This window comes from Marmota monax, unplaced genomic scaffold (genome assembly GCF_021218885.2).
Source record: "Marmota monax isolate L192 unplaced genomic scaffold, Marmota_monax_Labrador192_F-V1.1 WCK01_AAM20220418_F8-fsc00098, whole genome shotgun sequence".
Classification (NCBI taxonomy): Eukaryota; Metazoa; Chordata; class Mammalia; order Rodentia; family Sciuridae; genus Marmota; species Marmota monax.
Genome location: NW_026694639.1, coordinates 976,092 through 997,276, shown reverse-complemented (window position 1 = coordinate 997,276; position 21,185 = coordinate 976,092). Strand labels below are relative to the sequence as shown.

The following is a 21,185-nucleotide window of genomic DNA, read 5'->3' as shown; positions in this document are numbered from 1 at the left end:
TGGGCCCTTAAAACTCAGTTTCTGTTAAATGCCAATGCAGCTGTTTCATTTTTTTAAAAAAGATGGGGAGAGAGGAGGGACACGCTCGTGTTTGGCCCCAGAGTCAGGCAGAGGAGATTTCCTTAAGATGTCAATGTAATCTGCCATTAATTCCTTTTAAAGTGGCTAGTTCATTTTCATATGGCCCATTTAAATGTAGTAACAGTTCTTAAATCATATGGAATTATCCCTTCTTATGTCATATGAACCCCTTTTACTATTCCAACAATTATTCTTTAAAAATTACTTGTTTTTTCAGCAGTAAATGTCAAGCGTGTAAGTGCCATCTAAGTCTTACTGACAAAGCTCCCATGAGTGTCGGCTTCAGTGCAGTTTTAAGAGCAGAGCACCCACATCCTGCCTGCCCCCCTCACTTCTCCTCAGCCCAGAGCCTGGGCCTCTGTGGAGACCACAACCCCGATCCACAATAAGGGGATGTCTGGGGATGTCACCGGCAACCTGGCCAGCACAGCTTTCTCAAAGTATGGCACCATCTCATTTTGAGTAAGCATGGGAGAAATTCTTGAAGGCTTTCAACAAGAGCCTGGGTGGGAAGTGGGAGAATAGATCTTTAGGAAAGAGTACTAAGTGTGACTTGCCTAAGGGATCCTATTTTTTAATAGAAAATTCAGGGAAAGCCATGCTAATATTCAACTTATAAAGCCACTGAGAGTATCAATATGACACTTAATGCAGGATAACTTAAGATTTTTTAAATTAGGGCAAATAATAGAAAGTGGGTTTTTTGTTTTGTTGTTGCAGGGGGTGTACCGGGGATTAAACCCAGGGGCACTCAACCACTGAGCCACATCCCAAGCCCTATTTTGTTTTTTTAAATTTAGAGACAGGGTCACATTGAGTTGCTTAGCACCTCACTTTTGCTGAGGCTGGCTTTGAACTTGAGATCCTCCTGTCTCAGCCTCCCGAGCTGCTGGGATTACAAGCGTGTACCACTGTGCCCCACATGAAAGTGTTTATTGTATCTGAAAGATTTAAAATAAGTCAGTACTTAGAATTCTGCTCATAAGGAAATCCTTATGCATCTGGTTGGCTATATTAAACTTATCCAACGTCAGGTCCTTTCTTAGGAAAATGATCATGCAAGAAATATTTAAAAAGTTAAGTTGGATTTCAAAGTTAAAATCAAGACCAGGCAAAGACAGGGAGTGAAGCAACAGTGCCTATTTACATGTGGGAGGAGCCGAGAGCAAGAGGAAGATGCTCCACAGCACTGTGCCAAGAACTGGTGGGTTCCTGGTGGTGACAACAGTGCCATGGGCACTCTACAATTTAGCATTGTAGTGCGCAAAGTGTGGCCTTTGATGAAAACACTGTGGCAAGCGTCAGAGTTTGCCAACTTGACAAGCAGCAAATCAGCTAGAAAACAATTTCTGAAATTCCTGTGAATTCAGCGCGCGCACACACACACACACACACACACACACTGGCATGGCTGTGGACACACCGGACGGCAGAAATCAGGAGGCAGCTCCTCTGGTAGAAACTTCCACCTGGAAATGAGAGCATTCACCAAATGCTCACGGCTTGTCTCCTTCCAAAGAAGAGTCATTTCTTATAAGAAATTGCATACAGGGCCCTAACTTTGAGAACTTTTTACTTCAGAAAGAACATTGAAAACTGCTTATATGAAATGCAGATTGGTACTATATACACACTTACAATAATAAAAATATACAAATCCCGTTTTATAGAGCAAAAGGTATGATGGAACCCACTTTCCAGCCAAGAACTGTTATAAAAGCAACTCACCTGGAAATCCTGGTCATCGATTCCAAACCTCTCTCGCAAGTTACGGAAAACCATCGGGCAGTATTCCTTGAACTTGAAGTGGCTCGGCATGTTTTCTCTGAAATGATCACATGTGGCATAAAGCTCAGTCAGAAGAAGAGTTAGCCACATTGAATCTGCTCCCATTTAGCTCTTTGTGTACCAAGAAGTGTCTGGAGTTCACTGTCCTGGATGATTTCACAGAACCAGGTACAACCCAGTAAGATCTAGGAGACAGGGCTGGACTGTGACTCAGTGGTAGAGCACTTGCCTAGCATGTGTGAGGCACTGGGTTTGATCCTCAGCACTGAATATAAATACATAAAATAAAGGTCCATCAACAACTAAAATAAAAAATTAAAAAAGATCTGGGAGACAGAAGGGAACAGAGTAGTAATACCACCTTCTGTCTCAAATATATCTGGACTGTGTGACCCCTTAACTCTGGCCACATGTAATAGCCATTCCCCATAGAAGAGGTGGAGGTGGAGAGGCCAGTGGAGGGAAACAGTGAAGAACAAGAAGCAGGAGTGTGAGAAAGGGTCAGCCCAGCAAGCCCCACAGTGGTCTCCATGTTGTTCTGTTACTGAGGCCCCAGATAACCTGTTGTATATAGATACTACATTCTACATTTCCATGGAGAAATTTCCTAGAAAAGCTAACCTCTACACAACATTACGGGAAGTAAAAACACGTCAGTTTCATAAGAGAACAATGACCCCATTAAGAAATTTCATGAAGGTCTGGGATGTGGTTCAGTATGGAGTGCTTGTCTAGTATGTGTAAGGCCCTGGGTTTCATCCCCTAGCACCACAGAAAATAGAAAGGAAAAGAAAATGAAAAAGAAATTTCATAATTGATCCACATGTGGGAGGGATTTCTTAAGAGTTTTACTCCTTCATGTAGAATTGCTTCCCTCTTTGTGTTCCCATGGATCCAAATACATAAATTATATACACACATACCCCCCACCTTTTTTTTGTTTCCGTGGATTGAACCCAGAGGCACTTATTCACTGAACCACATCCCAGCCCTTTTTTATATTTTATTTCGAGACAGGGTCTTGCTGAGTTGCTTAGGGCCTCTCTAAACTGCTGACTGGCTTTGAACTCTTGATCTTCCTGCCTCAGCCTCCCAAATGGCTGGGATTACAGGTGTGCACCACCGTGCCTGGTGATACACCCTTATTACTATACTTTGCACACTACGTTACAGTGATTTGTTCATGTGTCAGTGTTCAACTACTGGTCTGATGGTGATCCCTTGTGGGCAGGGCAATGTCTTATATATCACTGCATTTCCCACTCTCAGTGGATTACCTAAGATCTAATAGGTGCTCCATGATGATGCCTAAAATAACATTCCATGAAGAAGAATATTCTTAATATCTAATATGGCACCCAATTATGTGATATAGGAATATACCTTAATTCGTTATTGTTCTATGATGTAGTCATTTCTGTTCATAAAGTTATCATTTTCCAAGTGTTGTGCAAGACAGCAGAGGTTCATCACTGCTCAAAAATTCAAGCAATTTACAGCTTCAAAATTATAAATTGTAATGAGAATATCACTTTTAACGTATAAGATATTTATAGAGAACAATATGCCATATGGCAAAAGGATATTATCCCAGAGGGCCTGCTGTTGCTTCTCTGAAAATGACAGATGGTTATGTTTATCACAGGATTAACTTCATCAGCAAAACTTTACTCCTACCCATTGAAAAAATTATGTGATTACAGAAATTCACAAAAATCATACTCTTACAGCAGCCCCAGCAGGCCTATGAGAGGTCGCACTTGTACTTACTTGTTAAAAAGGTGATTGTCCACCTTTATCTTTGAATAGGCTTTGAAGTCATCTGGCATCAACATGACAGGGATTTGAACATGGCTCAGTTCATTGATCTAGAAAAACAGAAAATAAATAGCAGCAGTTATTACCATCCTGGTGAGAAAGGCTTGACTTAAATGCATACTGGCGAAGAAAACCTGGTTGCCTGCTCTCCTTCCTCCTACTCCTACTCCAACTCTCTTCCTCCCTCCCTCGTCTGACTTTACCCACTACCTCCGGGCTCCCATCCAGCTCAGGCTGCTGCTTCTTATCTCTCTATCTGATCTGGACCTTAGTGGCCACTGGTAGTGACCAAGGGGAATACTGGGGGTGAGGGGTAGCCTTCAAGGCCACCTGTCCCTACTTGTCCCCACTCTACTCTCCTCCATTCCCTCTAGACCCTTGACCCAGAGCTCCTTTGATCATATTTCCAAGACAACTCCTCTCTGTTCTCTGAGACGGATTTTTAATTTTGAGGTAAATATATGTTGATTAATAGACATGATTTAAACTTTGGAGAGCTCAAATAATAATAATGACATTCAGGAGGTCTTTACCATTCTTAAGGGAACTAAGGTTAAAAAAAATATATTGGGGTGGGGCATAAGTTACCAAGAGAGGACCCTTCTCAGAGGGAACAAGGAAGACAGCCAGCCCAGGGCTACACGAGAGGAAGACGGACTGGACAGGAGTTTGGAACAAAAGCAAAGCTGTGGTTCCAGAGGACGCCGGGTAGAATCAAGTTCTGTTTAAATTCCAGTGAGTGACAGGGGCAGCTTCTCACATAGGACTGTGAAAAACTTGACCTTTCTCCTTGATTAATCATTTTTGTATCTTGGTTCCCAATGTACACACCTCCCCTTGTTGCTGGCAACATAAGCCACTTCAAAGATGTATACTTCCAGTAGAATGAAAGGTACTCTAAGGAGTCTCAGTTCCCAAAAGTAAAGATGAGCAAACAAATAAACAAACAAAACATGAGTTCCTTGATACAGCAGTTTTTAACACATTGCTGGGTTCACAGAAAGCAAGTCTCCAAGGCACTCTCCTTCCCACAGTGTCATCCAAAGGGACTGTGATCATGTTTGTCAAGAAAGCCTGAAGACTAATGCCAATTTCAACCCTTTCTTGAGCCAAGGTTAAAGGGTTCAGAGGCTTAAAGACAACACAGGAGCTTAAAAGAGTGATAACAAAATGTGAAAGAAATGGGGTTGGTCTTCTGGGCAGAGCTGAGAGTGCAGTGCACGGTAGCTGATTTTTAGAGAAGCAAGTAACCTGGAGGAGTGACAGGCCAGCAGAACTTGACCTCTGGAGTCCTTCAGGTTTAAGGATTTTTGCTGGTTAAGTGTGATATAAAGATAAAGGAGCAAGGGAGTCCCGGGACAATCACTTGGAAATGGAAAATTGGTATAAAATACAATCTCTGACTATACTGAGTTTCCACTCTAGCTAATGGGGCAGGACATCACAAGAGTCAAATATAAGGCAGCTATAATGAATGGCAAAGTCTGGGCAATAAATGCCACAGGAACTCAGCACGAAGTGTACTGTCACAAGTGAGGGTGAAGGGCTTCTCTGAGGGAGCAAAGCCTGATGTGGTGCTAGAGGAATGGTGAGCCATGAGTAAGGTGCCATTTAAGTCTGGGGTCTAGGGATGTAGGTAGCTCAGTGATGGGGCCCTTGCCTAGCATGCACAAGGGCCTGGCTTCACTCTCTAGCACTGGGGTCAAAAAAACAAAAACAAAACCAAAAAATGCCAGGGAAGCAGTATGTGGTGGTGCATGCCTGTAATCCCAGCTACTCTGGAGGCTGAGGCAGGAGGATGCCAAATTTGAGTCCAGCCTCAGCAATTTAGCAGGACTTTGTTTCAAAATAAATAAAAAAGGGCTGGGAATACAGCCTCTGGTAGAGCCCTGGATTCAATCCTCAGTGCCCCTTCCCACCACATATACAGACACACACACACACACACACACACACACACCCAACTCCAGAGAATATGTACTTTTAGTTATTTCTATAAGTCCCATTTCTTATAAATCAGGCTCCCTCCAGAGTTAGGGAATACTTGGTCCTCATCAGTAGGAAGACAGGAAATGTGAAGACAAATCAAAGATGATTACACTTACACCTTGGTTTACGTGCATAAAAGGCTGAAACTAACAGAGAACCTCAGATTATATGGGCTAATCTCTCATTTTGCAGATTACAATATGTCCTAGGATAGCTGTAGCTATAGCTTTGTAATTGAGGAGCAGATTGAGATGAGTTATGCTCTTTATTTCATGGCTACTTTCTCTTTCTTCCAGACTGCTTTCATTCACAGTAGGTTCAAATTTCCTTTGGCCCCCACACCCAACACACACACAAATCGCCTTTCAAACTTCTAGATATAATGATCTGTGAACAAATAATTCATGAAACAGAGAATCTACCACTTAAAATATTTACACATATATTTTAGTAGTATACCTATGAGCCTTATATTATTTTTTCTATAGGCACATTCCATTTTGTTGTATATGAGGATTGGCAGTCATTCATCAGGTTTACTGAACTGTAGTAACTCCCACAGCCTGATCTTTGAAAGGTCATTTAACTTCTTGGGAACACTCTCTTTTAGCTTATTATTATGCTATTCATTACATACACTAAACTGTGTGGCTTGTTTCTAGTTCAAATTGATGAGCTGGTGCAGGTAATGACAATGACCTACCATCTTTAATAAGGTGGGGTTAATCCTATTAATAAGGTGGCTCTTGCTTGGGTGTGAACTTGACGTTTTCAGGATAAATTCTTAGAATTTAGTTCGGGAAAATTATAATTTATTGGTTTGGTATTCTACCTAGCTCAACCATTCTATATGGCCCATTCCAAAATTGATAACAAAATGAACAATAATTGATCATTAGTTTATACTTATTATCAGTATTTTTTAAGCAAAGAATTCATACGTTGTCTGTCTTTATAGATATTTAAATTGAGGAACACATATATGTATGTAGGTTATATAATATTCATGAAAGGAAACAAAAAGATTTGTATTAACTGTTACTGTTTTGAAGGAAAGAATAATACCCCCCTTAGGAATAAGCATACATTATGAAATCCAAAATTTATGGAGATAAAAGTGGTTTTGGAGTTTATTAAAATTTTATTAGGTTAGCTTAAAAATGGAAAGCGATAGTTATATTATTCAGGCACATTGACAGTTCTTTCAGGTTGCAAATATTTAATGAACTCTTATAACAAAAGGGCAATACCACTTTATACTTGTGAAGTACTTAACAGTTGTCAAACCACTCTGGCAAATACACTCTGGTTCTCTATTTCTGCTGACAGTCATATTCACAGTTCTATAATGCTCATTATTTTGTGAGTGTATTAGAAATACTTCCATGTGGAGAGGCTGTAGGCTGGGTATTTTTGCACCCTGTTTATGTTGGGACAGTCACCCCCAAAACACTGCCTCTCTGCCTAGCCATCGGGCATGGGTGCTGACAATGCTGGGGCCCAACATATGAAATAAAGCAGCTTTGTTGTCAATATCAATGGAAACAAGGCCAAACATGGGCAGGGAGGGTGTATGCAAAGGTTTAGTACAAAGTGTCAACATGTCCCTAATTGTATTCTAATTCAACAGTGAAGGAAGCAGGAGGGCAGAGAGGAGTTGGCATGGTGGGGTGGAGGAAGGAGTTTCGCTTAGCTGTGCCTCCCCTCACTTTATTCTCGTTGTTTGTGCTTACTGGACATGTGCCAAGCATCACGTTAAACACTCTGGACACAGTATCTTATCTGATCTTCACAACCCAATGCAGTAAGAACTGTCATTATCCCCATTTTATAGCTAAGGAAATTGAGGCTTAGTGAGATCAGGTAAGATACTAGCTTCTAAATGTTGAGCTGTACCTGGAATCCAGCCCAAGCTGACGTCTTCCTAGTCAAGGCAGCTCACTTGAGATACCTCAGATACACAATTCAGGGAGTAGGACTGGCAGAACCCAGGACCCATTTAAACATCTGTTTCCTGTGAGGTTGGGAGTCATGGTGCATCCATTAGGCATCTACCTGAAATTTTTGTCTTTACTGTGTTAAAAATTGTAAGGATTCCTTGTTTTCTTGAAGTAGAAATGCAATGGTAACTGCATGTTTAATTTATTGAATTAACTGAATATGCACCATGATCTATAATTAAACCAGCAGAGGTTTCTATAGCACCATTTAAATTTGGAAAAGGCCTGGGTCACTGAACAGTTATCATCCCCCTGACATTGCCTATCACTTCCAAAAAGGAAAAATAAATATTCCCCAAAGCTCTACTTAAACCTTAATGAATCGTAAACAGTATCCTTGAAGGATGTAAAATCAATTTGCAAAGAAATTATTTATTAGAAACAATTATCTTAGTTTTACTTTAACATGTTTAACTCAAAGTACAGCAAAATTAATGTGTATTTCCTCTTAAAATGCCATATAGCCCAACTCAGAAAAGGTGTCTCAATTCCTCTCCTCAGCAAGACATTCCAATTTACATCAAATGCAATTTCCTTCCAACACTGTAAAACACAGGTTTGTTATTCTGTGAGTTAGCTCTGCTGACTGCAGTGAACATCACTCCTGCAGATGGGAGACCGAATTCACACTGGTAAGGAAACAGAGGTTGCAATTAAGCTTCAAAAAAATAGAAATAATAAATAGCTACTGGACAAGGAATAAATAAGCAAGACCCAGCTGGCAACAGTTCTGAAATTAAGGCATGCAGAGGTATCCCCACAAAGCCCATGCAGTGACACTTTAAAGTAAACCTCACTAATTTGTAAGATTTTTAAGTCAAGCAAAGAATATGTTCATAAATGGTGAAGCATTATTATTGACAATTAATTCAGATACATTCACTCTAAACACTATGTTCTTAGACTAATGCATAATTAGCAATTGATTTTCATTCAGCTAAGAATACACAAAAAGGAAAAACAAAAACAAAACCCTTACATGTAGAGGAGACACTGAGATACTTAATCTGATTATAGTAAAGAAGATTCCCAACAAATTATGCCTTATTGAGATGAAACAGGAAGTATCCAGTGTGGGAACTTCTGGCTACACTGCTGTTATCAACTCTAATAGAGGGACCTACATAGTGGCAGTGCAAGCTTTGGGCTAAGAGGGGAGATGACAGTGGAGTGGGATGATCTTGAAAGACCCACTTATCCCTCCTCCAAATCTCAAGATGCAGGTTGAAAAGGGCTTATTTATCTCCCAAGTAACATTCCTACCACTTAAGTATGAGTGCATATTTATAAGTATAATTTAATAATAAAGTGAGAAACTGCAAGGTGATAAACCATAGCAGAATAAGCATCAAGGATTCATGATCAGCAAGGACCCAATGGAAAAAGAACAGTAATGCATAACCACGCTATGATGGTTTTGGATACTAGTTTAACTTTCATTCATTTCTTAGGTGAATTAACAACTAACAAATATGCCATATAGAGTCCACAGACTTTACCAGATTTTCAACTGCTTCCAGCTTCTACAAGAGGATCCTGACATCACCACTAATATTAATTTCTACCCCCTCTTCCATAACTTCTTCTTATCAGTATCTGAAAATTCTTTCCACTTGCTGGACTTAGCCTAAAAAAATTAGGCTCCAACATCCTTAATAAGACTCCTGTGGTGAAAAATTAAAATCAAGAATCAATAAATGTGATGGACTCAAACTAAAAAAATTCTTCTCAGCAAAAGAAACAATCTGTGAGGTGAATAGAGAGTCTACATCTTGGAAGCAAATTTTTACCCCTCACACATCAGATAGAGCACTAATCTCTAGGGTATATAAAGAACTCAAAAAGCTAAGTACCAAAAAACCAAATAATCCAATCAATAAATGGGCCAAGACATGAACAGACACTTTTCAGAAGAGGATATACAATCAATCAACAAATATATGAAAAAATGTTCATCATCATTAGCAATTAGAGAAATGCAAATTAAATTAAATTAAATCCAAGATTTCATCTCACTCCAGTCAGAATGGCAGCTATTATGCATACAAACAACAATAAGAGTTGGCGAGAATATGGGGGGAAAGGGCACACTCATACACTGCTGGTGGGACTGCAAATTGGTCCAGCCAATATAGAAAGCAGTATGGAGATTTCTTGGAAAATTGGGAATGGAACCACCATTTGACGCAGCTATCCCTCTCCTTGGTCTATACCCAAAGGACTTAAAAACAGCATACTATAGGGAAGCAGCCACATCAATGTTTTTAGCAGCACAATTCACAATAGCAAAACTGTGGAACCAACCTAGATGCCCTTCAATAGATGAATGGATTAAAAGTTGTGGCATATATATACAATGGAATATTACTCAGCAATAAAAGAGAATAAAATCATGGCATTTGCAGGTAAATGGATGGAGTTAGAGAAGATAATGCTAAGTGAAGTTAGCCAATCCCAAAAAACTAAATGCTGAATGTTTTCTTTGATATAAGGAGGCTGAATCATAGTGGGATAGGGAGAGGGAGCATGGGAGGAATAGACGAACTCTAGATAGGGCAGAGGGGTTGAAGGGAAAGGGAGGGGGCATGGGGTAATTAATGCTGGTGGAATGTGTTGATCATTATTATCCAAGTACAGGTATGAAGACACAAATTGGTGTGAACATACTTTGTATACAACCAGAGGGGAAAAAAAAAATCCCCAAATTCTTTGTGGCTCCATGGTTGATAAACCATATAAGGATTCCTCCCACTAATCACTAACTTCAAAGATTTTTCTGCTTTGGGGTTCATTCACTTTAGGAAGTAGATAAGCAGAAAACTAAAATCATGACTACTAGAAGATAGGGGTTCAGGGTACTTGCAGGATGCAAGAATCCATCATAGCTGGAGGTTTTAGAACTGAAGTCACTGAGTTGTCCCTGAGTTATACAAAACCACTTCAGCCCCATTTCTAAGAAAATATTTTCCACAGTTTGACTTAGAAAAGCCATCAGGATTGTACACTCTCTTGCCATACTCTTCTTCAGAGGCCTCTCCACTCACTATTCCTGGGGGGAGGGAGGCCTGATGAGGACAGAGAAGAAATGTAATAGCTTATAATTGTAAACAGCAATTAGCCAGGCTGCCTGGTTGACACAGAATTAGTCTCCTTGGGTGTGACAACTATGACCACTCCTCCCAAAACCTGGGAGTAGACAGAAGAAAAATCTCTCTCTCTCTCTCTCTCTCTCTCTCTCTCAAATGTGGATATCACCACTAGGTGTGTGCCGAAGTTCATGTTTCTGATGTGAAGTGGTAACAATGAGAACATCTTTAGAACAAAGACCATCCTTTTTGCCAGCTTGAGCCAGGGAGTTGGAGACTAACCTGGGCAACAGAGAGATCCCATCTCCTGAAGAAAGTATGAAAGAGAGAGAAGAAAAGAAAGAGCATAATATTCCTTTACATTTTTCTACTAATTTTTTCTTAGTAAGTTTGGTGATAGATAAAACTACCTAAAATTTTTTTTATCAGAGTTTTTTTTTCTTTTTATTTGAAAACTATTAGTAACTTCAAATTCTATATTAGGGAAAAAGAACTCCACTGACTTGAGCATCATTTGGAAATAATTTTTATAATGTTGTAATGAATATGGGTTCAAATAATTAAGAACTTTAAAGATGAATTCTCAGTATGACTCAAGCATGTAGCCCATACTTGGAATGGAGTGGCTCCTATTATAACTTACACTGCAAGTTGAGTAGCAATTTGAAAGTTCTGAGGTTTCAGAGAGAGAAAATTAGAGTCAATTATAGAGGCAGGGAAAAAAACAGGCGGCTGAAAATGTTTGTGAAATGTACTTTTATTTGTCTTAGGGCAGGAGGTCAACTTTCTACAGCTGCTTCATCAATATTCATTTTCTAAGATCTTTTTGGAAAAGTTAATGTCTTTGTGTTTGCAGATAAGACTGAATAAAGATCGAGTACATTTTAATTAAAACCTTCTTCTGAAATGTGAGTTACCTTCCAACATGCAGAAAATAAATGCTTTATTTTGATAAGCCAAATAAAATTGTCCTGACAGCAAAGCTAAGCCGAGATGTGAATGTAACCACAGGTCTGCCCTTCCGGTTACCTGTAAACTCCTTAATCTAAATTAATCCACGTAAGGAATTTTTTTTGTTTGTTTTTCTGTTGAACAAGAATCATTAAGTCATTTTTTTGTTGTTGTTGTTGCTTTTGTGTGTGTGTGTATGTGTGTGTGTGTATGTGTGTGTGTGTGTGCGTGTGTGTGTAGCTAGGGACTGAACCCAGGCCTTGCACATGTGAGACAGGGCACTCTACCAACTGAGCTACATCCCCAACCCTAAGTCAGTCTTTTGATTAGTGGCTCCTTAACTAAAATTAAAATGTCTATTATAACTTACATTGCAAATTTAAACTCTGGCTTCAAATCTTACTTTAATTTATAATAGAGATACAAACTCTATCATCCGCCAACATGGTATCTTCAAACTTGATCAAACACTTCCCAAGGATGTGCCTGGTTGGCTGGCACACTGCCAACCTCATCCAAAGAATGGAGTCATATTAAAATTTCACCTCACATAAACCACAGAACCTGACATGAAACTAACTGAACTAAGGCCAAAAATGTATGAGCTATTATGGAGGTAATATTAGATTTTAAAAATATCCAGAAAAGACTTTGCCAATGAAAACAAGCACTTACAATATGATCTATTCTAAAGGACCCCAGGCTTAGAATCAGGAGACTGTGACTGGGTGCTGGTCCTACCACTTGTTCACTGCCTGACCTCGAGCAACAAGCCCTGGCTCTCCTGATCTCACTTTATATTTTTAAAAATGGGTTTGAGAAGAAATCTCAGGTGATGTGCTGTTTGGCCCAGACAGTGATTTAGAAAATGCATGAATTAATTGCCACAATTCAGACTTGAGAAAATTTACATACAAATTTGGATTTCTGGCTTTTAAAAATGGACAGGGATGAGCTGGCACGGAGCTTGGCATTACTCATCTGTTGCTGAGCGGCTGCAGCGTGCACCCCCTACTTGGGCACAGTTCCTACCACTCCCTATAGCCTCTGCCTGGATGACTTTATTCATTCTAGGGTTTCAGCCACCACTAGACGCCAGCTCCTGGCCCTCAGAGGAAGTTTCTCAGATACAAATGGAAGATGCAGGGCCCCCAGCAATTCTGATGGGGACCACCAACTCTCAGAGCCCTCTGGGAGTGGTGTCTGGCTGGTTGTGCTGAAGATGAGGTAGAGTTTAGCATGTCACACAGTTGTCCCCTCCCACCCTGGTGCCCCAGAGAGCCGCATCTGCTCAAAAAAGTAAGTGATGGAAGATAGCCATGCCTTTAGAAACCAATCACTTTCATACATCATTAATAAGACCTGCAAGACAGTGGAGAAGGGACAGAGGTGCACAGTTCTTCATTTTTAAAACAAGGATTTCTTCAGCAGACTTCATAGTCAGAACCTATATTAAGGTTCCAGAAGGGAAACACTGAATTCCTGATTCAGTCAGAGCTAGACATTGTCCCCACACCCCACTCTCTCTCTCTCTCTCTCTCTCTCTCTCTCTCTCTCTCTCTCACACACACACACACACACACACACACACTGAGCACAGAACAGAAGAGCAGCCAGTTTCACTGCCTAAGATCTGTTCTAAGAGAACAATGTGAGGAAGGTTACCATTATGTCGTTTATGCAGCCTTCCCGGATTCCTGTTTTAAGTGATGAATTGACCATGCATTTTTATCTCTTTCCCTTCCAGAAACCATGCTAAAATGACAAGAGGAAGTTAGAGACGGAAAACAAGACAAAACAAAACAAAGGGGGAAAAAAAAGACACACACAACCATGGCAAGAACAACTACAGAGCAGACAGCAGAAGAGGAGAAATTTCAATAATTTTTAAAAGGCAGAAACTAAGTAGAGGATTTCTAACTGATAAGAGAGGAGAGGAAGCTGCCAGCTCCATGCAGTGGCCACTTGATGCCTGGCTCTCACAGAGGCATTTCCGATGGATGTGCCTGGTTGGCTGGCACACTGCCGACTTCAGCAGTCTCCCCAGCTGGAGTCTAGGTAGGACACAGACCATGGCAGTGCCTGTGGTCAACCACCCCAGCCCTTCCACGGAAGACAGGGTGTTGATTTCTTGAGACCCAGACCCAAGAGACTTCAGGTTTGGAGAGGTCAGGCACAGAGCAGGCTGGGTGGAGCACCAGCTGAGCACAGGAATATATGAAATCTACACGCTAACCCCTGGGACCTGAGCCTCCAGCCACTGCTCTCTGCTGCAATAACTGCATCTGCAGCCTGGGCACACGCACATCAGTTCGAGATACAGCAGTAAACACCAGGGCAAATAATTATATGTCTGTGTGAACTAAAATGAAAAGTGCTCAAAGAAAGAGTGTAAAGTGAAAAAACAAGATATAGATGTGTTTAATTTGCTTTCCATCTTTTCTTTTTTTTTTTTTTTCTTTTGGCACTGAAGATTGAAGCATGTGCTAAGTACGTGTCCTATCACTGAGCTACCCTCCCAGATCCCCTACCTATCTATCTACTTACTTACAGAGGTTACACATTCATATATTTGTCCATGCAACTTACAGAAAGCACAGACAGAGCTGGAGAAGTGGGTTTGAGAATCTGAGGTGGAGTTGAAGCTCACCTTCAATTGGGTACTTCTGTACTTTTAAATTCTATATTGATTGTTATTTTCATAATAATGGTGGACAGAAAAACCAAAACACCCAAGGAGTATGTGAGGCAAAGGCACAAGCTACCTCTAAGGAAGAGCTCCAGCTAGGGTGCATGCTCTCTGGGAGGAGACAGTACAATTTCCATTTATATTTATTTTGAATCTAAAAGAATAATCTTTAGGGGGCTGGGGCTGGGGCTCTGTTTGTTGCCTCATACATGTGAGGCACTGGGTTCTATCCTCAGCACTGCACAAAAATAAATAAAATAAAGGTATTGTATTCATCTATGATTAAAAAAAAAAAAAAGAAAAAAGAATAACCTTTAGATTTTCCTGGCTCATAAGCATGATGATTGGGTGTTTGCAATGTTGTGTGCAATATGCCTTCTCTAAACCTTGTTTCCAAGTTTTGGCACATACCTGTCTGATGTTAAAAAAATTTAAAAAAACAAAAGAATAATCTTTATAAAACTGATTAGACAGTTTGACATATGCCCTCAGTAGTCCCTATGTGAAACAATCATGAGCTGCCTCCTACAAGGGAGGAATCCTGAGGAAATGGTAGGAATCCCATAACTTGGAGGGGTTGGCAGGGGACATGCTGGGCCTTTCCCATGTCCTGTGCACTGTTCTTGTCCAACATACTGCAAATGACTGAGGTTTAAATGTGCCCAGTTAAGTGGATTCACAGATCAGACCATCTGGTTTGAACTAAGTTATAATTAACCCTCACAAAACAAACAAGTGCTTAAAAGGATGCCTGCAAAGAAACCACAGTCTGAAGTTACTACTATAAACAAGCAGCAGTTAACAAAGACCTTCCAGAGCCAAGGCAGAGTTGACCCCTCCCCCTTTCCCCTCTCCCCTCTCCCCTCCCCCGTGCGTTCTTTCCATCAGTTTAGCTATGAGGGGAAGGTGTCATAAGATAGGACAAGAATTGTTCAAAACCAGTTGAAATAAATAGGAAGACTTATTTTAAAACATGGGCTTCCATCCATTTTTATTACTGATAAACTATCCCCAAGTGTATACTATGCCTCGAGGTATTAGCTGAGGAAGGCCAGAAACTGTTGAAATGGGAAAGTCATCCAAAATCTCATCACTCAAGGCCTGAAGACAAACATAACGACCAACCTTGTGCATTACTAAACTATCAAATTTAGTGCTTCACAAAATTGTATTAATTTTATGATTAATGTACAGGACAGGAACTTCTTGCTAGATTCATTAATAGCAAAATGCCCTCTAACAAAAAACAAATAAACAAACAAAAACCCATATGCCACTAATGAAAGACTTGTTATTCCTACCGAGGTCAAGATGGCTGAAGGTGCACAAAAAACATGAAATCATATTCACATGAATTCCTTTGTCAGCAAATATTCATTGGCAGATGCACAGAAAACACTGGTCAATATTTCAAGATTCAAGAAGAGAATGAGTTACACAGCACAGGAAGTTTACTTTATAGCTGCATCAGAATAAAGATGAATCTAACTTTGCTTTGGCATTTGCTAAATTACTTGCTATCTTTTAAGAATGACTGTGTGGTTGAGAGGAAAGCAGACAGAGCACAAGTCCTTTAAAAAGTGGTTTAATTTAAAAGATGAGTCATGCGATTTTCCTTTACAAATTGGTGAATCTTGGCAGGGGTCAGAGGTGCCATTCGGCACTATGCTACCTAGCAGCAAAAAAATAAACACCTAAGCTTCCTTTCAGAGTCAAAGGTGAGAATTAAAGTAAGAAAGTAACTGCTTTTTAAGAGAATCCAAAGCTTTGAAAACAGTGGTCAAAAAACAGATATTTGGAAATGTTTCCACTTGTGTGATCTGGTTGCCAAAACAATATGACTGGGTCACTTATGAGAACTCACATCAGCACACTCAAAAACAAGTGTTCAACCCAGTTAGAAACATGGCCAGAGAGTTTCAACCCATTTGTTAATGGGTTTTGAATACTTTGTTAAAGGTTTAAAAATGCAAACATCTTCCAGAATCCTTTGAAGTTTTCAGGAAAAATAAAATTTTGCCATCTGAAAGTGAACTAAAACTTTCATAAAGCCAGGGGGATGGTTCGAGAATAGTATGCTGATTTCCTACATGTGGCCAGTGATACTATTCTTCCTTTCATATTTACAAATCTTTGTGAGGTATATTTTTCAACAATGAGAGCCTTAAAACCGAGAATAAAAAATGTGCAAAACTTAGGCTGGGGTGATGGTTCATTGGCAGAGCACTTGCCTTGCACATGTGAGGAACTGGGTTCAGTCTTCAGCACCGTATAAAAATAAATAAACAAAATGAAGACATTGTGTCCATGTATAACTAAAAAAATTTTTTTTTAAATGTGCAAAACTTAGAGCGAGGCTTTAAAAATGAATATTAAAACAAAATTTTCTAAAATATCAAAAATTACGTTGTTCTCACTAAAAATTAATCTTAAGAGCGAGAGAATTTTTATAGTGTTGAAAATATTTTAAAAATGTCACCTGGCTTTTTTAGATTTTATATGCTGTAAAATGAATACAACATTAATATTTATCCATGAATAAAATATATAACTCACATGCATGTCACTATGCTCAGCTTTCACATACACACAGCTATGTAGGTGATAAAAAAAACCAAAAAACAAAAACAACTTGGAGTCTATTGTTCTAGGAAGATTCTCCACAATACAGATATTATTACCCATCTATACCCCTGGGCTGGGAATAGGATATTTGGCTGTGGGGCTTGGGGAATTTGAAAACTCCCTAGGTATTCCTGATACAATGCTTTCCTCCTCTGGGTGCTGAGGAAGTACCTCGGAGAAAGAAAGTGATCCCCTCATGCTCCTGTTAACCGTCCACACTCAGTCATCGCAGCATCACCATTTAAAAGATGGCTCAAAAACTTTCACATAGACATGGTTTTTCCCCCTTATAACACTGAAGTAATATTACTCTCACTAAACAGAGACACAAAGTGAAGTTACTCTCTCTCAGCAGAGAGAGAATAAATGGCTTTCTCAGGTCATGAGAAGAAAATGTACAAATGGATTCCCTTCGGATAAGCCCCATACTTCCACCCACCTCACATCCACAAAGAAATCTGGAGTCCAACACTGGACCCTAGGGCCCTTTCTACGTGGACCTTAGAGTCCTCAAGCAGGTGCCGTATAGAGTTTCCTCTGTGAATGTTTCCATGATATTTTTCAAGGAAGCGAAGGAACAGCTAAGTCTCCTTCAGTGGGCTTGTGGAAGGATGCATTTGATGAGTTTGCAAAAACTTTTTGACAGTTTGGGATATAAATTGATACCAGGCTAGACACAGTGGCACATGCCTGTATTACCAGTGATTCCAGAGGTTGAGGCAGGAGAATCCCAAGTTTGAGGCCAGTTTCTGCAATTTTGTGAAACCATTAGCAACTTAAACTAAAAAAAAATTTAAAAGGGCAGGAGAAAAAACTCAGTTGTAAGGCACTTGTGGGTTCAATCCCTAGCACCAAAAACAAACAAACAAAACCGAAACCCCCCCAAAACCCAATATCAAGGAGTTGGGAAAGGAGGTGTGTAGCTCAGTGGTAGAGTACATACTTAACACCAAAACAAAACACTTAAAATAGATATTAAATAATTGCAGGGATTAATACTTTCAGTATCTAAATTTCAATTTTCTATTATAATTTCTCCTTCCTCAATTTCTAAAACACACTCTGTTCAGAAACTTCTGAATCTAAAAAGTCAATGACCAAGAGTTTTATAGGTCTGTGTTTTACATTTAGGCATGTGATCCATTCTGAGCTAATTTTCGTTAGGGTTGTAAGATATCTGTCTCGATTAATTTTGTTGATTATAAATGTCCAGTTCTTCAATGGACATTGAGGCCTACATTTTAACAAAAAGTGGTAGTCATTTACTTATTTAACAAGGAGTCCACTGGTCCTGAACGGAATAGGTGATCCGTAAAACTAAATGAAGTATAAATTAGCCATTTCCAAAGGAAACTAATACTGTTCACTTGAAAATAATAAAAAAAAAAATCACCAGTTGCTTCTTGGGGAAAAACAAAACAAAACAAAAACTTCTGAGCTTAGAGCTTTCCTATCCGATATGCTGTATTAGTCATATTTCCCTGGTGAGTTACATTCTTTAGCCCCAAAGACTATTTTAAGCATGAGTAAATGCATTGAAAGAAAGCAAGCCAAGAGGCAACCCAAGCTTTGTCTAAAAAAGAAATAATTGTTTAGCAAACAATATTCCAAAGCTATTGTATTCAGAATAAAAGGATATTGTTTATAAGGCACGCCAGACTACATTTCTTATATAATTTTCTTTTGTCACTGAAAATGTTTCTGAAAATTGAGGATAAACTACCCTGTTCAGCAAATTGTTATAAGACTTTTCAGCTTAGGTTTTAGCATACCTACCCCTTATCTCATCACACTGAACTGTAGAACACCACTTCTTCTTAGCATACAAATTTATTTCATGTTTTAATGCAAAGTTCAGGGATATGGTTTTAAAAAAATCATTAGCTTCATCAATTTCTTTTTCATGATTGGAAATCGGTTTTTTTGTTGTTTGTTTTTTGTTGGTACTGGGGATTGAACACAGGATTGCTTTATACTGAGCTACATTCCCAGAACTTTTTATTATTTATTTTGAGACAAGATCTTGCCAAGTTGCCTAGGCTGGCCTTAACTTGTGATCCTCCTGACTCAGCCTCCCTAGTCACTAGAATTATAGGCGAATGCCACCAGACCCAGCTGGAAAAAGAATATCTGTAACTGTTTGTTTATTTTGTACTAGAATTTGAACCCAGGAGTGCTTATTCACTAAGCCACATCCTTAGCCCTTTTTTGTTTGTTTTGTTTTGTTTTCAAAACAAAAATGGCTTGATAAATTGCTAAAGCTGACCTCGAACTGTAATCCTCTGGAGTTGCTGGGATTACAGGTGAGCACCGCCATACCTGGCTGAACCCTTTATTTAGATGCAAGTATATTCACAAATTATGTATTTAAGTGCTTTACAAATAATAACATTTTTTAATCTGGTTAAAAAATAACTGTCACAGTTTCATGATTAATTAATTTTCAAAAACATGTCATGGCAATTAACATATAGCTCTTATCCACAAATACTCCTGTTCTCAAACTGTCAAAAGAACAAAAATGCTTCTGTTTGTATTCATTATTTTAGGAAAAAGAGCACTTGCCATCTCATGAGGTTGCATAAATAATTCTCTCTTCTCCCCACCTCCTCCCACACCATTCTATGTACTCTATCAACTATAAAAATAGATGAGCAAAATAAACCAGAGATCTGGAAGACAGAGAATCCTAATTCTTAATTAGATCAACGGACATAATTTTTCATTCTCCATATACTATGAACACATACAGGCAGTTCTCATTAGATTTTAAATTCGGGAACCTCTAAAAGTTTGAACCATACTCTTAGCTGGTACAAAATACCCTAGTTTTCCTTTTGTCATGATATTTCAACTACCTTTTGGAACTTTTTCTGAATCACAGCAGGCTGCTCATTTCCATCAATTAACCCAATTCCAACATTTGCAATCCAACATTACAGATAAATTCCTAGGAACAACACACAACTGCCCTAAGTGGTCTTTCCAAGGTTCTGAGGTAAATGTGCAGATCTTAACAGTGCCTTTGTTTCCTTAAAGGTTTCCCATGAATGCCTGTCTCTTTTACCTAAACTCCAGGCAACCAAAGGTGACAGCATCAATTTTCCCTGCTCATCAAGGATGTGAAATCTAATGCTTGAAATAAACTTGCATTTGTTAAACCAGAAATCTAATATGTAAAGAAAGATAAGGAAAGCCTCTCACTGTGGCTTTGTAAAACCTGCCTTGACACGCGACAAATGACACTTTTCTTTGCTGCCATCTAACTATTCGATAGTTTTGCCTGTGTGAATTTAAGAATTCCCATGATATTTAGTGACAGCAATTATTTGAGGATTGTAATGATTTCTCATGTAAAGACAGTCTAAGGAAAATGCAAGAATAGAAGCATCATTAGCTGTAACAGCAGGATAAAGCAAAATTTTTCATAATGAGAGAAAAGTGGGCCTACAGATGTCTTTTTTCTCTGAAGGTGGGGACAGATCTATTCATCTTTCTATGTTCCTGCTCATCTCCAGGGACAAACTACAAAAAAGAGTTGCTGAAAAAAATTTTAATTACTTCTTTCACTTATAAACTACAAAAGTGACTTTACTATTACATCTAGCAAAGATCAACCTGGATACTCATATTGATCTCTCAGAAAACCAAAAACTACAATGTCAATGATTAAATTCCTATTTCCCCAGTATGTAGAGTTTGTTCTGCTTAAATGCAAGACAACTTATAAAAATTATTTTAGTTGCATAAAATAAATGAAATAAAGTATTTATCAAACACTAATTCTATCAGCATAGTAATTCTCGGGGAAGGTTTATTATTATACATTTATATAGTATTTTTAATTTAAAAAGATATTCACGGCCATTACTGGGATGATCTTTTTAATATTATAAACCTTTGTCACCATCTGCAGGTCTGGGAATTCATAGAAAAATGATAAATGCTTTAAAAAGTTACTGTATACTAAGGAAACAGTAGTTCTCCATATTAAATTATTAATCAAACATTAATCAAAACAACAGACAACTTCCTCTCTTACTGCCATACAGTCTGTTGACAGCTGATCAAACAAAGCAGAACACTTACCAGAACTTGGGTTAATAATGCTGAAGGATGTGTTCAGCCTTGATATACAAGTACCTTTAAATTTAGCAA

General features: G+C 39.0%; 1 protein-coding gene and 1 non-coding gene across 2 annotated transcripts in view; one reads left to right on the top strand and one right to left on the bottom strand.

Moving 5' to 3' along the window:
* Positions 1-21,185, bottom strand: part of Pip4k2a (phosphatidylinositol-5-phosphate 4-kinase type 2 alpha) — a 159,974-nt gene that overhangs the window by 58,283 nt on the left and 80,506 nt on the right. Inside the window, exons 2-3 of the mRNA XM_046423027.2 lie at positions 3,640-3,737; positions 1,810-1,906 (exon numbers count right to left, since the gene is read on the bottom strand). Coding sequence (XP_046278983.1) covers positions 1,810-1,906; positions 3,640-3,737 — 195 coding nt within the window. The remainder of the gene's footprint in view (positions 1-1,809; positions 1,907-3,639; positions 3,738-21,185) is intronic.
* On the top strand, positions 14,721-14,823 carry LOC124078323 (small nucleolar RNA U13). Its single transcript, XR_006846877.1, has one exon. It is a non-coding gene; the product is annotated as a small nucleolar RNA U13 (small nucleolar RNA).